The 21,834-nt window shown below is 43.4% G+C and overlaps 12 protein-coding genes across 12 annotated transcripts; 5 read left to right on the top strand and 7 right to left on the bottom strand.

Moving 5' to 3' along the window:
• Nucleotides 1-544: 544 nt before the first annotated feature.
• LOC115758305 (60S ribosomal protein L31) lies at nucleotides 545-1,057 on the bottom strand. The gene is made up of 2 exons (XM_030698873.1): nucleotides 814-1,057; nucleotides 545-749 (listed from the first exon to the last, which is right to left on the bottom strand). The coding sequence occupies exons 1-2, from the start codon at nucleotides 1,035-1,037 to the stop codon at nucleotides 599-601; spliced, it is 375 nt and encodes a 124-aa protein (XP_030554733.1). The 5' UTR covers nucleotides 1,038-1,057; the 3' UTR covers nucleotides 545-598.
• A 331-nt stretch (nucleotides 1,058-1,388) lies between these two features.
• Nucleotides 1,389-2,208, top strand: LOC115758304 (transmembrane protein 234 homolog). The gene is made up of 4 exons (XM_030698872.1): nucleotides 1,389-1,475; nucleotides 1,536-1,841; nucleotides 1,896-1,979; nucleotides 2,073-2,208. Exons 1-4 carry the CDS (start codon nucleotides 1,460-1,462, stop codon nucleotides 2,183-2,185), a joined length of 519 nt encoding a protein of 172 aa, XP_030554732.1. The 5' UTR covers nucleotides 1,389-1,459; the 3' UTR covers nucleotides 2,186-2,208.
• Nucleotides 2,209-2,240: 32 nt separating this feature from the next.
• Nucleotides 2,241-3,752, bottom strand: LOC115758296 (uroporphyrinogen decarboxylase). Its single transcript, XM_030698863.1, has 3 exons — nucleotides 3,634-3,752; nucleotides 2,707-3,450; nucleotides 2,241-2,648 (listed from the first exon to the last, which is right to left on the bottom strand). Exons 1-3 carry the CDS (start codon nucleotides 3,646-3,648, stop codon nucleotides 2,337-2,339), a joined length of 1,071 nt encoding a protein of 356 aa, XP_030554723.1. The 5' UTR covers nucleotides 3,649-3,752; the 3' UTR covers nucleotides 2,241-2,336.
• A 103-nt stretch (nucleotides 3,753-3,855) lies between these two features.
• LOC115758209 (death-associated protein 1) lies at nucleotides 3,856-4,835 on the top strand. The gene is made up of 4 exons (XM_030698759.1): nucleotides 3,856-3,951; nucleotides 4,011-4,075; nucleotides 4,367-4,455; nucleotides 4,533-4,835. The coding sequence occupies exons 2-4, from the start codon at nucleotides 4,030-4,032 to the stop codon at nucleotides 4,686-4,688; spliced, it is 291 nt and encodes a 96-aa protein (XP_030554619.1). The 5' UTR covers nucleotides 3,856-3,951; nucleotides 4,011-4,029; the 3' UTR covers nucleotides 4,689-4,835.
• Nucleotides 4,836-5,274: 439 nt separating this feature from the next.
• On the bottom strand, nucleotides 5,275-6,114 carry LOC115758231 (trypsin iota). The gene has a single exon (XM_030698783.1). The coding sequence runs from the start codon at nucleotides 6,102-6,104 to the stop codon at nucleotides 5,325-5,327; it is 780 nt and encodes a 259-aa protein (XP_030554643.1). The 5' UTR covers nucleotides 6,105-6,114; the 3' UTR covers nucleotides 5,275-5,324.
• Nucleotides 6,115-6,273: 159 nt separating this feature from the next.
• Nucleotides 6,274-6,687, top strand: LOC115758205 (coiled-coil domain-containing protein 103). The gene is made up of 2 exons (XM_030698753.1): nucleotides 6,274-6,495; nucleotides 6,557-6,687. The coding sequence occupies exons 1-2, from the start codon at nucleotides 6,347-6,349 to the stop codon at nucleotides 6,663-6,665; spliced, it is 258 nt and encodes an 85-aa protein (XP_030554613.1). The 5' UTR covers nucleotides 6,274-6,346; the 3' UTR covers nucleotides 6,666-6,687.
• Nucleotides 6,688-6,726: 39 nt separating this feature from the next.
• LOC115758204 (trypsin beta-like) lies at nucleotides 6,727-7,626 on the bottom strand. Its single transcript, XM_030698752.1, has one exon. It carries the CDS (start codon nucleotides 7,495-7,497, stop codon nucleotides 6,727-6,729), a length of 771 nt encoding a protein of 256 aa, XP_030554612.1. The 5' UTR covers nucleotides 7,498-7,626.
• A 2,563-nt stretch (nucleotides 7,627-10,189) lies between these two features.
• LOC115758193 (trypsin beta-like) lies at nucleotides 10,190-11,020 on the bottom strand. The gene has a single exon (XM_030698735.1). It carries the CDS (start codon nucleotides 10,972-10,974, stop codon nucleotides 10,204-10,206), a length of 771 nt encoding a protein of 256 aa, XP_030554595.1. The 5' UTR covers nucleotides 10,975-11,020; the 3' UTR covers nucleotides 10,190-10,203.
• Nucleotides 11,021-11,885: 865 nt separating this feature from the next.
• LOC115758279 (trypsin beta) lies at nucleotides 11,886-15,997 on the bottom strand. The gene is made up of 2 exons (XM_030698841.1): nucleotides 15,223-15,997; nucleotides 11,886-11,919 (listed from the first exon to the last, which is right to left on the bottom strand). The coding sequence occupies exon 1, from the start codon at nucleotides 15,995-15,997 to the stop codon at nucleotides 15,227-15,229; it is 771 nt and encodes a 256-aa protein (XP_030554701.1). The 3' UTR covers nucleotides 11,886-11,919; nucleotides 15,223-15,226.
• Nucleotides 11,889-12,717, bottom strand: LOC115758277 (trypsin beta-like). Its single transcript, XM_030698840.1, has one exon. The coding sequence runs from the start codon at nucleotides 12,692-12,694 to the stop codon at nucleotides 11,924-11,926; it is 771 nt and encodes a 256-aa protein (XP_030554700.1). The 5' UTR covers nucleotides 12,695-12,717; the 3' UTR covers nucleotides 11,889-11,923.
• Nucleotides 15,998-16,284: 287 nt separating the features above from the next.
• Nucleotides 16,285-18,086, top strand: LOC115758184 (transmembrane protease serine 9-like). The gene is made up of 2 exons (XM_030698724.1): nucleotides 16,285-17,067; nucleotides 17,235-18,086. The coding sequence occupies exons 1-2, from the start codon at nucleotides 16,300-16,302 to the stop codon at nucleotides 18,024-18,026; spliced, it is 1,560 nt and encodes a 519-aa protein (XP_030554584.1). The 5' UTR covers nucleotides 16,285-16,299; the 3' UTR covers nucleotides 18,027-18,086.
• Nucleotides 18,087-19,810: 1,724 nt separating this feature from the next.
• Nucleotides 19,811-20,639, top strand: LOC115758183 (trypsin theta). Its single transcript, XM_030698723.1, has one exon. The coding sequence runs from the start codon at nucleotides 19,811-19,813 to the stop codon at nucleotides 20,594-20,596; it is 786 nt and encodes a 261-aa protein (XP_030554583.1). The 3' UTR covers nucleotides 20,597-20,639.
• Nucleotides 20,640-21,834: the final 1,195 nt, after the last annotated feature.

Raw genomic sequence — 21,834 nt, 5'->3', positions numbered from 1 at the left:
CGTTGGCCGAAAAAACGAGTTTTAAACTCTTTTGGATTTTATGAAAACTCAATCACAGGTATCACGATTGTTTCCAATTTATAATCAAAAAGCAAATTGATCGCTTCGTTCCCTGCTTGGTCAAGTCTTGTGGAGTTTTGACAGTGGGCAGAAGATAACGCCAAGCTGATGCAGGCTTAGTAAACGGAGCTGGCGGATCCTTCTGATGGATCACTTTTGCAGACATTTGGCTCAAACATACTCCCAACTAATCCTTAAGTACCTCATCAACAAGTACAACACATTCGATTTTCAACTTTAGCAAATCTTTTAAGATATTAAAGGCTCCACAGCCGTCAACTACTGTACAAATCCAAAGGTCATCTATGGTAACTATCTAATGTAATTAATTTCTGCAGTTTCTATAAGTTGCAAGCGGCTCAGCACGAGTCGTTGGCATTGGCATCAAGTTGGTGGCGCCGGTTTACGTGATTTCTCAAGAGACGATTTTACAGATTATTCAACGGTTTAATTATTTCTAAATAAAAATTACTTTTTATTAACGTTTTTTTTTTTGTTAGCGGCGTAAACTCTTTAGTTATTTGTGTTTCTCATTAGTTTAATCGTCGCTGGACTCAACGTTCTCCGTTTGCAAGTTCTTGAATGTTGGCACAGGCACGTACGTGACCAGTGTGTACAGTTTGTTGGGAGAATCCTCATCGTCATTGCGGCGACGCGCTAGACGGACACGAACGCGGAAGGGCGTTGATCTGTATCGTAAACAAACGATATTAGTTTGGGCATAAACGATATAAATATACGCGTGCCACTCACCTGATACCCTTGGACCAGATGTGCTTGTTGAGGCGGGTATCGATGCGAACATCATTGGTGCCCATCTCGCGCTCGGCAAACTTGCGGATCTCCTTGATGGCGCGCGGCGCACGCTTCTTGAAGCCGATGTTGTGCACACGCTTGGCCAAATGAATTGTGCACTCGCGGGTGACAACTTCGTTGATCGCCGACTTATTGCGTTTCTCGCCCTTGGTCTTTGCCATTGCTATTGCTATTCAATATCCTATTGAATAAACGGAAACACAATTCGGTTAGATTTAAGTTATCAAATGATACTACGGCATACAGCCCAATCAAAACACAAGAGCAATTTTCAGACGCCATTTAAACACACATAGCACTGCGACCGCCATAACATTTCGGTGGTTAAGTTAAGCATTTTATGTGCCGTGTACATTTTCATACATTTCATTGCATTTATTTTGCCATAAATTGCGATGTTTTCTGATTATATTTAGGGTAATATGCAAAAACCCACCTATAGGAAATGAAAGCTAGACGTAAAAGAATTTGACAGCTGCCAAGTGCTGTCAAAGTCAGAGCACAATTAGTGTTGGTAAATAGTCGCATACAACCCTGCATATGACAGCCGGCCCCGCAGCTGATGTTGGCAAGTAAATAAACAATGCTTGCCACTGCATGTAAGACATGTTTACATTGTTTATGTGAGTTAAATAACAATAATTTGCAATTACTTGCAGTGCAACTACTGACCGTTGGCCTGCTGTGGGGCGTCACGAATCCCTTTATACGCCTGGGAAGCCAAGGCATTGAGTCTGTTAAGGACACAGGCTCCAGATATCGAAATTTTCTTGCAGAGCTGCGGATGATTGGCTCACGCCTGCATTACTGGATACCATTTGGGCTCAATCAGTGTGGCAGTGTGCTGTATGTGTGGACACTGCGTACCGCCAATATAACTGTTGCTGTGCCCGTGGCGAATTCGTTAAGTTTTGCCTTTACAGCTATAACGGGCTATCTGCTTGGCGAACAGCTGCCTGGCAAAAGTGAGTGAGCTGTCACATAATAATATTTTGTTTAATTTGTTTCATTCGGTGCAGAGATAATCATTGGAACGTTGCTTATATGTTGCGGTAGCATACTCATGATATGTGACAAGTTGCTACAAGAACAGCAGAGCCAAAGTATAGATTTCCAATAAACATTTTTTTCTTATTTCTTTTCTTTATGCATTGTGCCACATATTAACTAAATTCTAATTAAAATTGTGTTTACAGGAATATACCATCTTAGGTTGAATTACAGATCTGTGTTCAAATTCTGTGTGTCATTAGTGGTATGCCTGCAATTTATCAATTTCACTTTAGTTATCGATCGTGCATTACTGTAACTAATTTATCGACCCTCTGACTGACCGGAATTCAAAAATACTCAAATTTTTCGTTTTCCTTTTTACATTTATTACCCTAACCCAAGGCCAAATTGTCTTTATTATTATGTAAATACAATATTGAAAAAATTCAATCAATTATAATTGCAATCTATAACGCATTATGTACCGCCTCAACGAGCACTTCCATGCTTGTGATGGGCGTCTGAGGCGTTATGCCGTGTCCCAAATTTGCAATGTAGCGTGATTTGCCAAATTTGTGCACCATTTCAGTGGCGAGCGAGCGCAATTCACTCGGTTCACAGTACATGCTTTGTGGATCGAGATTGCCCTGTAGTGTTATATTTGGACCGACCACTGCACGCGCCTCCACCGGATCCACAGTCCAGTCTAGCCCAATAACATCGTAGCCCAGCTCGCTTTGCTCCTTAAGTGAATGTCCAGCGCCCTTGGCAAATATAATCTATAAAGATATTTAATAAGTTAGCTAAGTAAATATGTTATTTTAGATAGCTACTTACAAGGGGCACCACTGGTATTACTTTCTTGGTGAGGCGATCTACAAGATCGTCGCGTATGCGACGCAGATAGGGTGCCGACCAAAGCAAAAACTCCTCCTTGCTTAGGTGCTCGGCAGATGACTCAAAGACCTGCAGCATTTGGGCGCCTGCTATGACCTGCATCTCCAGATAATCCACAATAACATCCGTAAGCAGATTTAAAAACAGTTTCGTGTCCTCCGGATAGTTGGTCAGCCAGGCCTTCGCCTTGGACATGGTCTTACTACCGCCACCTTCAATCATGTAGCCCATGAGTGTCCAGGGTGCGCCGGTGAAGCCAATCAAGGGCACGCGGCCATCCAATTTGTGGCGCATCATGGTTATAGCATCGCCCACGTACGTTAACCGCGACAGAGCGCCGTCTGGTGTCAAACGCTTCAAGTCCTCGGGTGTGCAGATGGGCTGTGGTAGCACGGGGCCCACGCCGGCGTGCATCTCTACCGTCAAGCCAAGGGCTTGGGGTATAACCAATATGTCCGAGAATATTATGGAAGCGTCCAAATCGAAACGTCGCAATGGCTGCATGGTCACCTCGCAAGCCAGCTCCGGTGTACGACAAACAGTAAAAAAGTCGTGTTGCTTGCGCAGCTCCTGGAACTCGGGTAAGTAGCGTCCAGCTTGACGCATCACCCAGACGGGCACCCGATCCACAACTTCTCCACGTGCGGCACGTAGCAAATTGTCATTCTTAAGGGGCGGGAAGGGCTGTAAGTGTTTAAGCGTGTTGTTGTTATTATTTTTAATTGTCATTCGCGCAGCGGGCAGCAACAGCAGCAGCACCAAAAATGATAATCGAAGTCCAAGAGTCTGCATTGTTTAATTGAGGTCAAACTGCTTTTGTTGGTGATGTAACTAAATAATGGCGGCCTAAAAGTTACTGGTACCTACCCTATTGTCTTTCATTCTTAAATAAATATCTTTATATTTGTAATTTTGCGAGAACGGCTCTATTCTTATTCAACAACACAGCAAATTTTGATAAATTATTTTATAAATTCGGCGAGCATCTGCATTCGATAAATGTTTTATCGATATGTTGTTGTGCCAGCAGCACGTTTGTTTTGTTTACGTTTTGTAGAGTTGCCGGATCGTGTGTGTGTCGGCATGTGCCGCCGTGATTTGCACATCACTAACTAAATTGCATTCGTGTCACAAACTAGAACGTAGAAGCTGGCAATCACTTATTTTCCTTATTAGAGGTTATTGGTAAATTTTGGTCTTTTTCGTTAAACCAAGTTATTTAACCTTTCTTCAATCATTTTTAGATTATTATTGATCGTAAACATGGCTGATGAACAACCAAATTTGGTAGCTGGACATCCACCTGCATGTAAGTGCACTAACCGTTTCTGTTTTTTTTTCTCTGGGTATTCGAGGGTCTTTAAATCAATTGTGAAATGTTTTGGTAAACTTTATTGACTACATAAATAGATTGAATGCTACGTTGGCGGCATATAACTAGCCCATTCAATGAAATATCTCTGTCCTATCAATTCTTTAACCCACAAATTGCTGATAAAGTATCCACATACACACATACATGCATGTCAAACTATTGCGTTGTGCAGCCGCTTACCAAAAATCATTGAAAATAAGCTGACGTCATAATATTCATTTACAGTGAAGGCCGGTGGAATGCGCATTGTGCAGCACAAGGCGCCTGTGTCAGAACGTCCGGCAAAGGATGCTGAGGATTGCACAGGTCTTACGGTAAATATAAGTTCATTCGATCATTTATATATATGTATATTGTTTTGATAACTGTTTTTTTTTTTTTTTTGCTGCAGAAACCAATCAATGTGAACTCGGCTTCAGTGAGCGGTGCACCCGTTAAGGGAAACACAGATTTTACGCCAGCTGGTGCGCAGGTGGCTCACTCTCACAAGCCGCCGGTGGCTGTGCAGCAGAAGGTTCAGTCACACATACAGCAGCCACGCAAATGAATAATCAACTAATTTGTTTATGTCATACGATAGTAGACCTATCGCACTGACTTACTGTATTCGATTGCTGTTTAAAGGGAGATTATTTTAAATATGCCTTGTATTTTGCTACACTAATATTGTTTGAATAATATTGCTTAACATTAATCATTCCAAATGAATTTTTGCGCGAAGATCGTAAATCAAATAAAATATATTATGGTTTTTTGTAGATAAAATATTTGAGAGTGTTTGAAGATAAGAGATGAATTTTCTGGTTGAAATTCCCAAGTGCTTTTTCAGCCAACAGTGCTTACAAATACAGCTTTTTGTGAACTAACGATGCCTCACTGAGCTTCGGTGGTCCGGGGTGCGGACTTCAAATCCGCAGTCGATTAACGTCGAAGTGGTTCGATTCCACCTGGGGGGCGATTCTCTTAGATGTCAGTTGGCTTTTTGCGGCGAATATAGTAATACACGGAAGAAGAGAGGGACAAAAATGTCTTAAAATAATATGCAACAAACGAATTTGCGGCGAATTGCTCTTAGACCCTCTTATTGAGAGTGTGTGTGAGAATTGTTTTTACAGTTACTCTCATCAATGCAATTATTCTTTTATTGTATAACAACTTTGGTGTAAATTATAATTCAACTTTTTTATATGGCATTTGCTGTTTTAATTATCCAGGATCGCAGTATGGCGACATCTACATAAACGCCCGGATAATTGGGCTGCGCACAGCCGTACCCCCAGGCCACGATGCCCGCCAGCAAACGGTCGGAGACCATGGGACCTCCGGAATCGCCGGCGCAGGCATCCTTGCCGGCTGCAGCGGCGCATATCATTTCCGTGCCGACAAAATCCCAACCATAGCCGTATTTGGCGGAGGCGCAGTCGCCACGCTCAATAATCTGCAGTTGCACCAACTGCAGGCTTTGGGCAAAGCCAGTGTCGCCACTCTCTTCCGTATGGCCCCAGCCGCTGACGGAGACACTGCTGCCCGCTGTTGGACTCGTGCTGGTCAGCGCAATGGCCTTGACGGACAGACTGAATGTGAGCTGCTTGGCCAGACGCACCAACGCAATGTCGTAGTGCAGCAGCCTTCCATCGTATTGTTCGTGGATCTGGTAGGTTGCTACAGGTAAAAGACTTCCGCCGGAATTGTGTTGATTGGCGCCCACGCGCACCTGCAGCAACGTCACGGATGTACCCTGCACACAATGACCCGCTGTGATGATGATATCCTTGCTGTAGATAGCGCCGCCGCATACATGACGCGCGCTCACTTGTATGGACACCTGCCAGGGTGCATTGTGTATGACCAAATCGTTGCCGCCCACAATGCGACCATAGTCCTGACTGGCCGGTTTTGCCAGGCCGCTAGCGCAGCAAAGCACGATCAACGCAAGGATGACAATGGAGCTGGTATGAGCCATATCTCGGAGCGTGTTCCAAGCAAGCCAAGTGGAAACTGAACGTACCTTGGTCGAGCGAGCATGTTGCCGCAAGCTTATCGGTTGCCCAAGTGCCGTAAACGTTAATCGCCTGCTAATGGCTTATCGAAGCCAGCGCTTCGAGTGGGTTACCCAGGCAACCATTGATAAACAAATTTATTTCTAGTCGCTATCGCATTGTGTGTAATAAATATTTTTAAATTTCAGCTGCTGTACAAAGTAGGATGTCCGATCCGTTTGCCATTACATCTGAGGAACTGCAGCGTCTGCGCGACATTTGCTTGGACCAGCTGCGCCAGGATGAGCTCCACAAGCTGCGCAACGATGCCAAATTACGGGCAGTAACTAGCACTGAAAGCTACGAGGAGTTCAAGTGAGTAGATAGTATTTTGTCGGCCTGATTTCAGTGCCCCACCCACATTTGTCACTTGCAGGGACATTGTGGATGCCGCTCATCTGCGCCCCGTCAGCAAGCAGGACAAGGCCAATGCCAAGACCAAGAGTCGTCTGTGGAACTCGGCGGCGCGTGAGCAATCGCCCTGAAATGTAGTCAATAAAGCGTAAACTAATAATCTTTAAAGCATTGTTTTATTGCAAAATTTCTTTAGACGGAGCCGGCGTTGTTGACCACCCAGGAACGGAGATCAGCCACATTGGCGTAGACACCGGGATAGTTGGCGTAGGCGCAGCCATAGCCCCATGATACAACACCAACGAGCACACCACCGGACACCAATGGGCCACCAGAGTCACCCTGGCAGGCATCCTTGCCGCTGGCGGCGGCGCAGATCATGGAGCTCTTGATCTCGCTACCATAGCCGTAAGTGGAGGAAGCGCACACGGACTGGCTGACAATGTTCACGTTCACGTACTGCAGGGTGGTTGGAATAGAGCTGGAGCCATAGGACTGAGTACCCCATCCAGAGACGGAGGCAGAAGCGCCGTTAGCGGGAGCAGAGCTAGCCAGACCGACAGCCTTGATGGTCGAGCTTAACGCCAGGGAAGAGCTCAGACGGATGACAGCAATATCGTTGACCATGGTGTTGGCGTTGTATCCTTCGTGGTTCCTGAAGGCGGCGACCTGGACCAGGGTGCCACCAGAGTTCCAGTAGGTGGAACCAGCGCGCACCTTCAAGCTGGAGGCGGACACGGACTGCAGGCAGTGAGCAGCAGTCACAATGATGTTGGCAGAGTAGACCGAACCACCGCAGGAGTGGCTGCCACTGCGCTGCAGCGAGATTTGCCAGGGGAAGCTGCTGATGGTGGTGGCGGTGCCGCCAACGATGCGTCCATCCAGCTGGGGCAGGAGACCCTCAGGGATCGCAGCACCAAAGGCGCAGGCAACAACCGACAACAAGATCACGAACTTGAACATATTGACTCAACAATGTGCCCCACTTGGCAATGCCTTCGACTTTTATAGTGCTCCGAGCCGTCTACTATCTCCAGCTAATCAAAAGCTTTCAATCCATTTTATCAGATAGCTGCCACAAAAACGAAGAAACAGTTCTCGCCTCTGTTAAAAAGAGGAAAAACCCACAGAAGCTTCAACGTCAGCTGATAGCGAAAGGAGTTGATTTTTATAATAATTTTCATTTAGATATTGTTGGTAGAATGACTATTATAAATATCTGCTTTTAATTAGCCGAAGCATAAGTAGGATTTATTAGTTTTCTATAATTTAAAAAATTGCCTATAGGGCATGACCCTACATATTATTAATAATATCAATTGAGTATTTTAATAATATCAATAATAATTTTGGCTATGCAGGTAATATTTTTCTATGTATAAAAATCGGAAAAGTTCCCCGGCATTGCCAGGGTCAAACAAAATAAGAAATTCAGGCACAAAATAAGAAATTCAGGCAGGGAAAATACGGTCAAGTGGTCAGGGACCTGCCGTAACTGTCTTGCCCGCATACATATTGCTGCCTGTTCCTATTTCGGCCCACTCACAACATTAATTAAACTCTTTTATTTTATTCATTTCTTCATTATAATTATTGCTATTGAATAATGAAATAAATAAACTGCTCCTGCCTTGGAATCGGCGGCCGCATATGTTATGATATCACTTTTACCTGCAAAATTTATCACCTTTCCACCCCACTTGGAGGTATAAAATATCGTTTAAGTGCCTCTTTTCGTTCCAAAAGAAGACTCGCAGAAAGTTCATAGGTACAGTACGATGGTCGCCGTCCGGTTAGTCAGAACAACATGGACATAACGACATAATTCCGGAGATATGCCCCATCAGAACGCCATAATTTCCGTGATATGTCATTTTAAAGCGCCATATCTCCGCGCGGAATGTCGGTATTAAGCACCATATTTCCGCGCGGAATTATGTCGCCTTAAAATAACATAATTCCGAAGTTGGCCCCCGCGAGATTATCTCGTTTTAAGGCGACATCAATCCACCGATCTAAAAGGGAAATATTTCCGCGCGGAATTATGTCGTTTTTAACGTCAAATCTCCGCGCGGAATTATGTCGTTCTTTGTATGGCAGGGTTATGTCTTAAAAGATGAGAACTCATTGTACGATACACAAATTGTCCTCAGAATACTGCAATAAGCTTTTTCGAAAAACTAATGTTTATTTTTTCATAACCAAACAAATACACAAAACATTTCTTGACCTAGAACCTATTGCGAATGTGTGAAATGGGTTTAATGTATTTTTGCAAATCAATGTAACATGAGAAAGGGAGCGTCTCCGTCCCCATAAAGTATATATATTCTTGATCAGGACTACGGATTAAGTTGATCAGTCATGTCTGCCTGTTCTTCTGCGTAATTGTACCGATCCTGGAAAATATAATGGTTAAGTAACTTGAAATTTTAAAGACATATTGTTCGATATCAAATGCAGAACGACTTTATAGTTTTTTTTTATACCATGTACCCTTTTAAAATTGGTTAAAGGGGTATAATATATTTATGAAAATGTATGTCCGTCTGTCTGGCCGTCTGTCCGCCCTTATGTATCTATAAGAGCTAGAGTCTTGAAACTTGGAACGTAGTGCCCGCGCTGTACGAGTTTGTTGCCGATAATCGAAAACTTGCCCAGCTTCCAAGTAATCGATCAAATCATGTTTTTTGAGCAAATATCTTACGTTTTTGGAGCTCAAACTTGACATGTAGCTTCTAGAATAGTAAATATATATCAAGTTTCTTTCATTTTATAGCTATCGTCACCCCGCCAGCACCACATATTTATTAATGCAATAATCTTTTTGAGGATACACGAATATTTATAGGACAATAAGATCTACTGTTGAAAATTTAATCAAGATCGTTTAAGAAACACAGATGTTATAATAGAAAATGTGGTCTGTAGCAGGTTCAAGTCATATTGGGGAAACTATTTTCTTCTTTTTATACCCTGAACCCATTTTAAAGGGGTATAAGGGTATATTGTATTTGTGCAAAATCCAAATGTATGTAACAGGCAGAAGAAAGCTTCTCCGACCCCATAAAGTATATATATTCTTGATCAGCATCAATAGCCGAGTCGATCTAGCCATGTCCGTCTGTCTGTCCGTCCGTATGTATGAACGCAAGGATCTCAGAACCTATAAGAGCTAGAGACTTGAAATTTGTTAGATGTAGATGCTCCTAGTTCCCGCGCAGATCGAGTTTGTTTCCGATAATCGATAACTTACTCCGTTTCCAAGCAATCGATAAAAATCGATATCGATATCCTGTTTTTTGGGCAATTTTGGTAAATAAAAAGAGCTAGAGTCACCAAACTTGACATATAGCTTCTAAAATAGAATATTTGCATTTGATGTTGGAAGAAGAGGGTTCAGGGTATCCCGTAGTCGGCGGCTCCCGACTAGAACCTCTTACTTGTTTTTATTTTGCAACATGAAATTTAGACATCCCTTAGGTTTCCTTGTGTATTATTAGGAAGTTATGAGGCATATTTCATTTTTATCTGCCGCCTCGCGACCTGACTAAACTAAATTATTCATTTTTCTAGTGTCTTCATACCCTTTTCATGTTAAAGAGTTACTTCGCAATAAGAAAAAAACATCAGTGGATTTTGTAAGGAAGTTTTTATTTCAATATATGTTTAGACGGAGCCGGCGTTGCTGACCACCCACGAGCGGAGATCAGCCACATTGGCGTAGACACCGGGATAGTTGGCGTAGGCGCAGCCATAGCCCCATGATACAACACCAACGAGCACACCACCGGACACCAATGGGCCACCAGAGTCACCCTGGCAGGCATCCTTGCCGCTGGCGGCGGCGCAGATCATGGAGCTCTTGATCTCGCTACCATAGCCGTAAGTGGAGGAAGCGCACACGGACTGGCTGACAATGTTCACGTTCACGTACTGCAGGGTGGTTGGAATAGAGCTGGAGCCATAGGACTGAGTACCCCATCCAGAGACGGAGGCAGAAGCGCCGTTCGCGGGAGCAGAGCTAGCCAGACCGACAGCCTTGATGGTCGAGCTTAACGCCAGGGAAGAGCTCAGACGGATGACAGCAATATCGTTGACCATGGTGTTGGCGTTGTATCCTTCGTGGTTCCTGAAGGCGGCGACCTGGACCAGGGTGCCACCAGAGTTCCAGTAGGTGGAACCAGCGCGCACCTTCAAGCTGGAGGCGGACACGGACTGCAGGCAGTGAGCAGCAGTCACAATGATGTTGGCAGAGTAGACCGAACCACCGCAGGAGTGGCTGCCACTACGCTGCAGCGAGATTTGCCAGGGGAAGCTGCTGATGGTGGTGGCGGTGCCGCCAACGATGCGTCCATCCAGCTGGGGCAGGAGACCCTCAGGGATCGCAGCACCAAAGGCGCAGGCAACAACCGACAACAAGATCACGAACTTGAACATATTGACTCAACAATGTGCCCCACTTGGCAATGCCTTCGACTTTTATAGTGCTCCGAGCCGTCTACTATCTCCAGCTAATCAAAAGCTTTCAATCCATTTTATCAGATAGCTGCCAAAAAAAAAAAAAAAAAAAAACAAGTAAGATGTTCTAGTCGGGAGTTCCCGACTAGGGGATACCCTGAACCCCTTCTTCCAATATCAAATGCATATATATATTCTATTTTAGAAGCTATATATCAGTTTGGTGACTCTAGCTCTTATTATTTACCAAAATTGACCAAAAAACAGGATATCGATATAGATTTTTATCGATTGCTTGGACGCGGAGTAAGTTATCGATTATCGGAAACAAACTCGATATGCGCGGGAACAAGGAGCACCTACATCAATTTCAAGTCTCAAGCTCTTATAGGTTCTGAGATCCTTGCTTTCATACATACGGACGGACAGACGGACGGACAGACAGACGGACATGGCTAGATCGACACGGCTATTTATGCTGATCAAGAATATATATACTTATATATGGGGTCGGAGATGCTTCCTTCTGCCTGTTAAATACATTTGGCTTTCGCACAAATACAATATAGCCTTATACCCATTTTTAATGGGTTCAATGTATAAAAATGACACTGATAAAAAAAAGAAAAACCCATAGAAGATTCAGCGCTCGAAAGAAATTGAATTTTATTATAATTATTCCACCAAATCTGCAACTCTTGAAGGGGACAAAGTTTGAATCTTTACAGAAGATGGTATTTTCGTTATTGGATTCAGCACTCGGAACGATATAGACAGTTTTTTAATATTTTGCTCAAGTTTTAAAAAACTTGATAATGTGTAGTGTAGATCAGGTTGATAGCTCATCAGCTTTGCAGCTGAAATGCTTCTTCCCCAAAAGGAAAATACATAAGTAGCTATTAAAATCAGTTTTTATTTCAATATGTTCTTAGATTGAGTTGGAGTTGTTGATCACCCAGTTGCGGAGGACAGCAACATCGGCGTAGACACCTGGGTAGTTGCTGTAAGCACAGCCATAGCCCCAGGAGACGACACCAACGAGCACACCACCGGACACCAATGGGCCACCAGAGTCACCCTGGCAGGCATCCTTGCCGCTGGCGGCGGCGCAGATCATGGTGCTCTTGATCTCGCTACCATAGCTGTAGGCGGACGAGGCGCACACGGATTGGCTGACAATGTTCACGTTGACGTACTGCAGCTGGGTGGGGATGGAGCTGGAGCCGGAAGACTGAGTACCCCAGCCAGAGACGGAGGCAGAAGCGCCGTTACCGGGAGCAGAGCTGGCCAGACCGATAGACTTGATGTTGGAGGTGAAGGATAGGGCAGACGACAGCTTGATGATGGCGATGTCGTTGACCATGGTTTTGGCATTGTATCCCTCGTGGTTCCTGAAGGAGGCAACCTTGACGACAACGCCACCGGAGTTCCAGTAGCTGGAGCCGGCGCGAATCTGCAGGCTGGAGGCGGACACGGACTGCAGGCAGTGAGCAGCAGTCACAATGATCTTGGAGTTGTAGATGGAACCACCGCAGGAGTGGCCGCCATTACGCTGCAGGGAGATCTGCCAGGGGAAGCTGCCGATGGTGGTGGCAGTGCCGCCAACAATGCGACCATCCAGCTGGGGCAGGAGACCCTCAGGGATCGCAGCACCGAAGGCGCAGGCAACAACCGACAACAAAATCACGAACTTGAACATATTGCTCGTACAATGTGGTTGTGATAATATGCTCGCGCTTATATAGGCCGGGTGGGACGGCTTCTATCTTATTGCTATCACTCCATACTAACGTTAGTATGTACTATATTATCAATAAGTTCTAATCCTAAGAATCACGCGTGGCCTGAGTAAGTATATAAGAATATCAGAACAATGAACGTTAGATTCTTGAGTGCTTCACAATAACATCCGGCTAAACACATAAGAACCACTCGAGAATGGGACGAAAAGATTTTGGCGACTGTGATACGAATTTATAGTGCAAGTGCTTATTCTAAAAATGTGCTAAGAATTATTTTGGTTTGAACCAAACATCACAATAACCATTACCTGACTATCTACTATATAGAAATATAATTCTATGTTCGCCATTTTTAAATTTATATAGACTTTATAACGCACTTATCTAATGTTCTATGTCACAGGCACGAATGGTGCTCGATCTATTATATCATTTGTATACGCTTGGAGAGGCTATTCGAAAAATTGCTTTTCATGAAATTCTTTACATATTGACAAGTAATTTCCGATCACATAAAGTATATATAGTTATATATATATATATATATATATATATATATATATATATATATATATATATATATATATATATATATATATATAGTTATATATATATATATATATATATATATATATATATATATATATATATATATATAGATATAATACTAATTTATAATATTATTTATAAACGCTATCAGACTAATACTATGGATCATAGGAACTATAAAGACACTATAGGGTGGCTAAGATAAACAACGCATATATGATATTCTGTCTAAAAATAAAGGGATGTTACGTTAATTGTGTTTTGCTTATCTTGAAAACTTGATTTCTTTGGAATAGTTCACTATTTGCAAATACAAAATCCCCCACTAATTAAAAGTCTTAAAATAGAAAATGTTTTATCATGAACCTTATCTGTGTGTTCCCTTTTAATCTAGCTAAAAGTTTAACTAAGACAATTTATTAACTAAAAATTGCCAATATTATATTAATTTAATTGAAGTATCTACATTGCTTTTATATTAACAAATATAAATCTAGCCAATGCTTGGTTCTGTTTATTAGCTACAAAAATATGTTACGCAATTTATGAAGCATACTTTTTGGAGCATAGAAAAGGTTTTTATAACTCACATGAGCTGTATAAGCAGAACAAATTAGTAACCCATCAAAAGTGTGTACACAGCAACCCCATTAAAAATGCTCGGCTTATGCGATTCGCGGGACACTTCATTTGATCTCTATGTATAAAACTGTTTGCCCTGACTGACTGACTGGCTGACTGGCTGACCGACGTTTTGACTGACTGATTGGTGATCAAGGCACAGTCCAAACATAAGAGCTAGGTAGCTAAAATTTTGGTTTACCATCCGATCGGCATTAAATTCAATTTCAAAGATCTTTATTCAAATTCATATAGGGGCTGTTTTGGAAAAAGCCATCCCACCTTGGTGGAAATGGGTGTCAAATATTAGGTGGGTGACGCTTCGCGGGCAAATTCATTTCCAAGGAAGTTTTACGTTTTGTTCGATTTGTTTCATAATAATTTTTAAAGTTCTACATAAGAACTTAATGAATACGCGTTGATACGTTCTTGGGTAGCAAATGCGGGTCAAAGGTTTATTAAATGAAAGTTTATTCTTCAGCTTTAATATTCTCACCACAAGACTAACATGAGCGGAAACCATTGATTCTTTTTTTAATGCATTTAAAACATATTTAAAATTTTAATTATTAGCACAAAACGTTCTACGTGCAAGGCCGGGCAATACCCGCTAGTTATAAATACATTTTATTATATAAACATATTTTTATTTATCAGTTAACAATTATTCTAAATTTTTTGTATATACATTAAAATTAACTAATCTTTCATATTTTAAGTACTGAAACAATCGACGAATCAATGTCTAAAACTAACTAACTTGCCGATATTTAGCTATCCAAGTAAAACTTCGTGTACAACCAAAACAACTTTTCAAATAATATGGTTCTTTAGCTTTTTATTAAATACAAAATTGGTATTCCGGGCATATACCTGTTCGCTTGCTTGAAGCCTATATGACGGTTTTTGCAATTAATGCATGGTTTTTTTCTAGTCCCGGTGTTCGCTTAAATATTAAACAAGGCTTGAGGGTGGGTATATCCAGCTATCAAACATTTTAGAATACTTAAATGGTTTCGAATATATAACCTACACTTAGGTCCGCCTTACAAAATATGAGAAGAGCTGCGGCTTATTTCTTTAATGCTCCAAAGATTAATAAATTCACATTTCTTCTTTAATTTTAAGAAGAGTTTCGGAAGCAGGATGCTTAAAACAATGAAAGAGATAGAATTTTTGTATACCTCACACTTTTTATCATCTAAGAAACCTAACTGAATATCAGGCAGGATTAACAGCTGTATCCACGATAAACAAAGAAATTTGAAGAGGCAAACAAAGAGAATAATTTTTAACTCATGATTTATTTTGCAATGTTCTTAGATTGAGTTGGAGTTGTTGATCACCCAGTTGCGGAGGACAGCAACATCGGCGTAGACACCTGGGTAGTTGCTGTAAGCACAGCCATAGCCCCAAGAGACGACACCAACGAGCACACCACCGGACACCAATGGGCCACCAGAGTCACCCTGGCAGGCATCCTTGCCGCTGGCGGCGGCGCAGATCATGGTGCTCTTGATCTCGCTACCATAGCCGTAAGAGGAGGAACCGCACACGGACTGGCTGACAATGTTCACGTTGACGTACTGCAGCTGGGTGGGGATGGAGCTGGAGCCGGAAGACTGAGTACCCCAGCCAGAGACGGAGGCAGAAGCGCCGTTAGCGGGAGCAGAGCTGGCCAGACCGATAGACTTGATGTTGGAGGTGAAGGACAGGGCAGACGACAGCTTGATGATGGCAATGTCGTTGACCATGGTGTTGGCATTGTATCCCTCGTGGTTCCTGAAGGAGGCAACCTTGACGACAACGCCACCGGAGTTCCAGTAGCTGGAGCCGGCGCGAATCTGCAGGCTGGAGGCGGACACGGACTGCAGGCAGTGAGCAGCAGTCACAATGATCTTGGAGTTGTAGATGGAACCACCGCAGGAGTGGCCGCCATTACGCTGCAGGGAGATCTGCCAGGGGAAGCTGCCGATGGTGGTGGCAGTGCCGCCAACAATGCGACCATCCAGCTGGGGCAGGAGACCCTCAGGGATCGCAGCACCGAAGGCGCAGGCAACAACCGACAACAAAATCACGAACTTGAACATATTGCTCTTATAATGTAGTTATGATAATATGCTCGCGCTTTTATAGCTATACGAGGTGTTTGCTATCTGCAAAAAGCGTAACTTATCTTAACTATTTGATTAATTTTACGCGAATAGGAAAAAAAAATCGAGCAAAAAAATTCCCATTAAGCTGTTAAGTGGTGAACGTCAAGATTTGGCTGATCACACCATCTCTGTGAGATATCTAAGTTGGACTGGAATATTACAAGTACCTAAAATTCAGTGGGAGTTGTACTATAAAACGGCTGTGTCTGCAGGTAGTTGGATTATAACGCAGCAACATGTTGAAATTTGTGGTACTTCTTTCCCTGGCCGCTTGTGTCTTGGCCGGCACAGTGCCGGAGGGCCTCCTGCCCCAGTTGGATGGCCGCATTGTTGGTGGCTACGAGACCAGCATCGATGATCATCCCTATCAGGTGTCGCTACAGCGCAATGGAGCTCATTTCTGCGGTGGTTCCATCTACTCTGGTGATATTGTGGTCACCGCGGCCCACTGCTTGCAGTCGATCACAGCTGGAGAGCTGAAGGTGCGTGTGGGTACCACCTACTGGCGTTCCGGTGGCAGCGTGCACTCGGTGCGTTCTTTCAGAAATCATGAGGGCTACAACTCCAAAACCATGATCAACGATGTGGCCGTTATTCGCATGTCTTCTTCGGTCAGCTTCCGCTCAAACGTTCGTGCTATTGGTCTTGCTGAATCCAATCCTCGCAATGGTGCTGAGGCTGTTGTCTCTGGCTGGGGCACCACCGAGTCCGGTAGCTCTACCATTCCCGATCATCTGCTGGCTGTGAACTTGAGGATCGTTGATCGTGAGGAGTGCGCCTCCAAGGAGTTCAGCTATGGTAGCAAGATCAAGGACACAATGATCTGCGCCTATGCCGAGCATAAGGATGCCTGCCAGGGTGACTCCGGCGGCCCATTGGTCTCTGGCGGTCGTCTTGTCGGCGTTGTGTCCTGGGGCTATGGCTGCGCTGATGTCAAATATCCCGGTGTCTATGCTGATGTCGCCCACTTCCGTAGCTGGATCGAGAAGACCGCCGACGAGCTCTAAGCTCAAACTCTTGACAATTCCTCAATAAACTGCGTACATTCAAGTTGAACGTCTTTCATTTGTCATTTCCCAATGAGTGTAATCCCCTAAACTCTTGAGTCTACGACTGATAACGGCTCGCCTAGGGCCCTATAAAAACACCGCGCGAAGCGTTGTAACCCAAGCATTTCCCAATTACGTTTGATATGTTCAAGTTTGTGATTTTGTTGTCAGTCGTTGCCTGCGCCTTCGGTGCTGCAGTTCCCGAGGGTCTGCTGCCCCAGCTGGATGGACGCATCGTTGGCGGCACTGGCACCACCATCAGCAGCTTTCCCTGGCAAATATCGCTGCAGCGTAGTGGCAGCCACTCCTGCGGTGGTTCGGTCTACTCTGCGAAGATCATCGTGACGGCTGCTCATTGCCTGCAATCCGTGTCCGCCTCCAGCTTGAAGGTGCGCGCTGGTTCCACCTACTGGAACTCTGGCGGCACTCTGGTCCAGGTCGCCGCCTTCAGAAACCATGAGGGTTACAACGCCAACACCATGGTCAACGATATTGCTGTCATCCGCCTGAGCGCTTCACTCTCCTTCAGCTCCACCATTAAGGCTATTGGTCTGGCTACTTATAATCCTGCCAATGGTGCTTCCGCTGCCGTCTCTGGCTGGGGTACTCTGTCCTCGGGCTCCAGCTCAATTCCCAGTCAGTTGCAGTATGTGAACTTGAATATTGTCAGCCAGTCCAAGTGCGCCTCCTCCAGCTACGGTTACGGCAGTCAAATCAGAAGCACCATGATCTGCGCATCCGCCAGCGGCAAGGATTCCTGCCAGGGTGACTCTGGTGGCCCACTGGTGTCCGGTGGTGTGCTCGTTGGTGTCGTCTCCTGGGGCTATGGCTGTGCTTACAGCAACTATCCCGGTGTCTACGCCGATGTGTCTGTGCTCCGCTCCTGGGTGGTCAGCGCTGCCAACTCGATCTAAATAGATCGGTCATACGATTTTATAATATCTTCAATAAAAATCTTAGCAACAGAAAAAAAATTCCTCCCCATTTTGCTGAATTTTGCTTCCGGGTCACTTGTCGGGACAATGACGTGCGTCGCTTATCGTCAGGGAATATCAGCTAAATTACAAATAGTTATGAATGATTTTTTATCTGGAGAGCTGGCTAAAGGGCCATCAGTTTGTCTAGTCATTATCTAGTTATGATTCTTAGCTGTCTCAAGTGGAGGCTTGCGAAAACGCTTCAGCCACCCAGATACGATGAGCTGATGTCCACCATTACGTGCACTATTATCTAATCGGCATGGAGTGGGACACACGCCTGAAATAACAAAGTTTGCGACTAGATGACTAGTTGAAATCACTAACAATTTTAAATGATAGCTATGCGACAGCTGATACGGAGCATGTGCTACATCCTGCGTTGGTCGTGGGCCGTTAACTTCGCCACATCAAGATTAATTGACCACAGCTCAAGTGTCTGATATGATAGATGGGCTTTGGGTAGAACAGTTGTCGTAATTTGACAGACTTAAGTTGTAGTGCGGCTCCTTGTCACATCTTGCCAATGAAAATGAGGAGGATCTTCATGAGAACGGAATAACGGAATAATACGATCAATTCTTTCTCCATACTACAACCTGAGTTTGAACCTCCTTGACCTCATAATTCCAATTTCTTTTTACCGAAAATTAAATCATTAATAAATTTTTCTATAAATGGTTTGGTTGAAATATAAAAAAAAAGTAGAGGGTTCCCTCGGCTTGTTTTTTTCGTACCTTCTGAATTTATTTATAATAAAATTTATTGCGGTTGATAAGTTTGTTTTTAATTAAAATTCTTGAAAAAAATACGCATATCAACGATGAAGCGCTAGACAATACCACGTTCTGCGCATATAATTTATGATAATACGAAATTCTACACAAAAGAAAGCAAATTTCAAGAGTAGGTTAATTAACCAAAATCAGCGCAAGTCAAGCAAATGATATCAAAGATATCTATGTCAAAATACATTGGAAACGCATTACACACTTGATTACTAACAAAAAATTCAAGGCAAGAGTCAGACAGACGGGTGTGTTTCTTAAGAACAGCGAAAACCCCGATATTTTACCATATTAGTGCTCAATAGACTATAGAAGATAGTGCCAGATATGACAATAAAGGCATAAAAAGCTTATTGGGTCTTATGAGTAGTCACTGCGCAGATTTGCACAAGACAAAAACAAAACCGCCAAAGTAACGAATTCCACATTTCGAATGGTGTCTTTGACAGATAACAAACCGAACAAGGCAGTTAGCCATGGTCAGAAATGGGTACGTTTTGCAAGCCCATTGATTCGGGTTGGGCTCTTAAAAGTCACTGCAGAAGGCTATATTATGCATGCTTATAACGGGAGTTAAGGTATTAGACCAACCAATAGTGGTTGGCTGACTGCGAGAATACCCTGTACAAGGTTCTCAGTTACTCAAAAAGTTAATCACAAATCCATAGAACATATTAACCGAAGATATTTTCATGAAAATATACCGTACTCGCTTGATGACCAGTTTTGCAGGACGTCGCAAGAATTTTTTGTATACCTTTTTATCTCTAATAAATACAGGGTATAAAATGCACAAATTTCTGATAGTGTCAAAATGTTAAGCACTTGCTGTAAGAAGTTTAGCTAAAGTCCATCAATCATGGTAAAAGACTCGGAAACTAACTAATATAAATAAAGGCCTTTGGGGCTAGCAGCTATTAGTTTCTGGACAACATGCAGGGTCTTGAAGCATTGTTGCTCTGCCTGGTGGTTGGCACCACAGTGGCGGGCACTATAAGTCCAGCTCCCAATCCCTTTGAGCGTGAGGGCCGCATTGTGGGTGGCGAGGACACGACCATTGAGGCGCATCCCTATCAGGTTTCGCTGCAGAAGAAAAGTGGCTCCCACTTCTGTGGTGGCAGCTTGATTAGCCACAATATGGTGGTTACTGCCGCTCACTGCCTGCAGGGCATCAAGGTGTCCAGCATACGAGTGCGTTTGGGCTCAACCCGGTACAACGAAGGGGGCTTGCTCGTCACCGTCGAAAGTTTGGTCTACAACGATCAGTACAACAGCCAGACACTGGCTAACGATGTGGGCCTGCTCAAGCTGGCGGAGAGTGTGGCCGAATCGGACTCTATTCGTTATATACCATTGGCTGAGGTAACACCGCCAACAGGCACACCGGCTGTGGTCACGGGCTGGGGCACCAAGTGCTACTTCTGGTGCATGTCCCTGCCAAAGACCCTTCAGGCTGTCGTTGTCTACATTGTGGATTGGAAAACGTGCGCCTCCGATGAGTACAAATACGGGGACATTGTTTTGGACACCATGGTCTGTGGCTATGAGAAGGATAAGGATGCCTGCCAGGGTGACTCCGGCGGACCTCTGGTGGCCAACAATCAGCTGGTGGGCATTGTGTCCTGGGGCTACGGCTGCGCCGGCAAGCTGCTGCCTGGTGTCTACGCCGATGTGGCAGCTTTACGCAGTTGGATCGAGGAAAACGCCAAAACTTTGTAAATACAAATCGCTTTGAATAAAATAATGAAATTGATAACGAAATAATGATAGATCGATTGGATTGAAGAACCGAACCTTTCTTGAGAGTATTTTATTATGTAAGGTATAAAGCTCAGTGCGGTATGTTTATAGGAACGAGCTTTAAAAGCTCCAGTTGCAAGCTTTATGAAACCGAAATCAGAGTGGAAAATATGCTCTTCGGGTAGGTTATCTTCCAATGTTTTAATTGAGTCTATCAGCTTTTGCTTCTATATACATTTTTTACCCATTTTATTTTACTGATAATCCATTTAGATTCATGTTTTGTCATTTGAAGAAGTTTTATTGTCAAACCCAAGGAGATATAGGTTTGTCCACTATTTGATCCATTGGTAGTCGTTCTTCGTTCTCAGATGTTTTAGGAGTTGCGCACACTTTTGAATTTTTTAGGATAGGGTATCTTCAGTTGAGCACTGGCGGCGACTTCAGTGTTTCTTGATTTGTCCCAGTCTCCTTTTTACTCTGTTTACAAAGGGAGTATATTAGCTTAAGGCTATACCCGAGTTGGCGCCTTCTAAAAAAATGTTAAAAAATCTTCTTGAAAACTGAACCCAATATTTTTGGGCCACGCCCACCATCTTAAATAGCGAGGATCAATAACTTGTTCGAGCTTAAATAACAAAAGCTTAGAAAGACGTTTTTCGAGATCTATTCAAAAAAAATTTTAGAACGAATTGGGAAAATCTATATATTGTAAAGTTTTATATTTAAGTCGGGTTTAGCTGTATTGTCTACAGTTCTTGAACTTGTATGACAAAAACTTAGTATAAATTCTATTGGTGATCTTCTGTTAAAATCGATTCAAAAAGAATTTGACCATGAATCGGAAATATCGATAGCGTCGTCAATCAATTAGAGATATCAGGAACATCTTTTGTAATACTCTTAAATACCAACAAAACTTCGAAATGTCGACTATTCTATATCTTCTACAACAGTAGCTGCTGCAGTTCTATATCTGATGAGTTCTACTTAGGAGCGATTCATATTTTGCCTATGCCCAATATCTCTTAATAAGCTCGGCGGGTTTTTAGATGTTATTGGACTGTAATAGAGTATTGCGCAGTCGGTTGTACGCGACTGAAGCAATATGATAACAAATATTTTTATTATTTTCTTTGTTTTTTTTGGTAACAACTAATCTTGGCCATGAGTAATATTACATTAATGCTTAACCCGATTTCACGAACTTTCCCTGC

Source organism: Drosophila novamexicana, unplaced genomic scaffold, assembly GCF_003285875.2.
Source record: "Drosophila novamexicana strain 15010-1031.04,08,12 unplaced genomic scaffold, DnovRS2.1 tig00000137-arrow-arrow-pilon, whole genome shotgun sequence".
Classification (NCBI taxonomy): Eukaryota; Metazoa; Arthropoda; class Insecta; order Diptera; family Drosophilidae; genus Drosophila; species Drosophila novamexicana.
Note: the sequence above shows the minus strand (reverse complement) of the source record. Positions and strands in the feature narration are given on the sequence as shown.

Bases quoted from the DNA above. Each gene is read 5' to 3' on its own strand.
- LOC115758304 (XM_030698872.1), top strand. The intron at 1,842-1,895 runs GTGAGTGAGCTG...CATTCGGTGCAG, and splicing joins CGAACAGCTGCCTGGCAAAA to AGATAATCATTGGAACGTTG. The intron at 1,980-2,072 runs GTATAGATTTCC...TTGTGTTTACAG, and splicing joins ACAAGAACAGCAGAGCCAAA to GAATATACCATCTTAGGTTG.
- LOC115758296 (XM_030698863.1), bottom strand. The intron at 2,649-2,706 runs GTAAGTAGCTAT...ATATCTTTATAG, and splicing joins TAATACCAGTGGTGCCCCTT to ATTATATTTGCCAAGGGCGC.
- LOC115758231 (XM_030698783.1), bottom strand. From the start codon at position 6,104: ATGGCTCATACCAGCTCCATTGTCATCCTTGCGTTGATCGTGCTTTGC.
- LOC115758279 (XM_030698841.1), bottom strand. From the start codon at position 15,997: ATGTTCAAGTTCGTGATTTTGTTGTCGGTTGTTGCCTGCGCCTTCGGT.
- LOC115758184 (XM_030698724.1), top strand. From the start codon at position 16,300: ATGTTGAAATTTGTGGTACTTCTTTCCCTGGCCGCTTGTGTCTTGGCC. The intron at 17,068-17,234 runs TAAGCTCAAACT...TTGTAACCCAAG, and splicing joins AGAAGACCGCCGACGAGCTC to CATTTCCCAATTACGTTTGA.
- LOC115758305 (XM_030698873.1), bottom strand. From the start codon at position 1,037: ATGGCAAAGACCAAGGGCGAGAAACGCAATAAGTCGGCGATCAACGAA. The intron at 750-813 runs GTGAGTGGCACG...TTTACGATACAG, and splicing joins ATCTGGTCCAAGGGTATCAG to ATCAACGCCCTTCCGCGTTC.
- LOC115758204 (XM_030698752.1), bottom strand. From the start codon at position 7,497: ATGTTCAAGTTCGTGATCTTGTTGTCGGTTGTTGCCTGCGCCTTTGGT.
- LOC115758209 (XM_030698759.1), top strand. From the start codon at position 4,030: ATGGCTGATGAACAACCAAATTTGGTAGCTGGACATCCACCTGCAT. The intron at 4,076-4,366 runs GTAAGTGCACTA...ATTCATTTACAG, and splicing joins AGCTGGACATCCACCTGCAT to TGAAGGCCGGTGGAATGCGC. The intron at 4,456-4,532 runs GTAAATATAAGT...TTTTTGCTGCAG, and splicing joins AGGATTGCACAGGTCTTACG to AAACCAATCAATGTGAACTC.
- LOC115758183 (XM_030698723.1), top strand. From the start codon at position 19,811: ATGCAGGGTCTTGAAGCATTGTTGCTCTGCCTGGTGGTTGGCACCACA.
- LOC115758277 (XM_030698840.1), bottom strand. From the start codon at position 12,694: ATGTTCAAGTTCGTGATTTTGTTGTCGGTTGTTGCCTGCGCCTTCGGT.
- LOC115758205 (XM_030698753.1), top strand. From the start codon at position 6,347: ATGTCCGATCCGTTTGCCATTACATCTGAGGAACTGCAGCGTCTGCGC. The intron at 6,496-6,556 runs GTGAGTAGATAG...TGTCACTTGCAG, and splicing joins GAAAGCTACGAGGAGTTCAA to GGACATTGTGGATGCCGCTC.
- LOC115758193 (XM_030698735.1), bottom strand. From the start codon at position 10,974: ATGTTCAAGTTCGTGATCTTGTTGTCGGTTGTTGCCTGCGCCTTTGGT.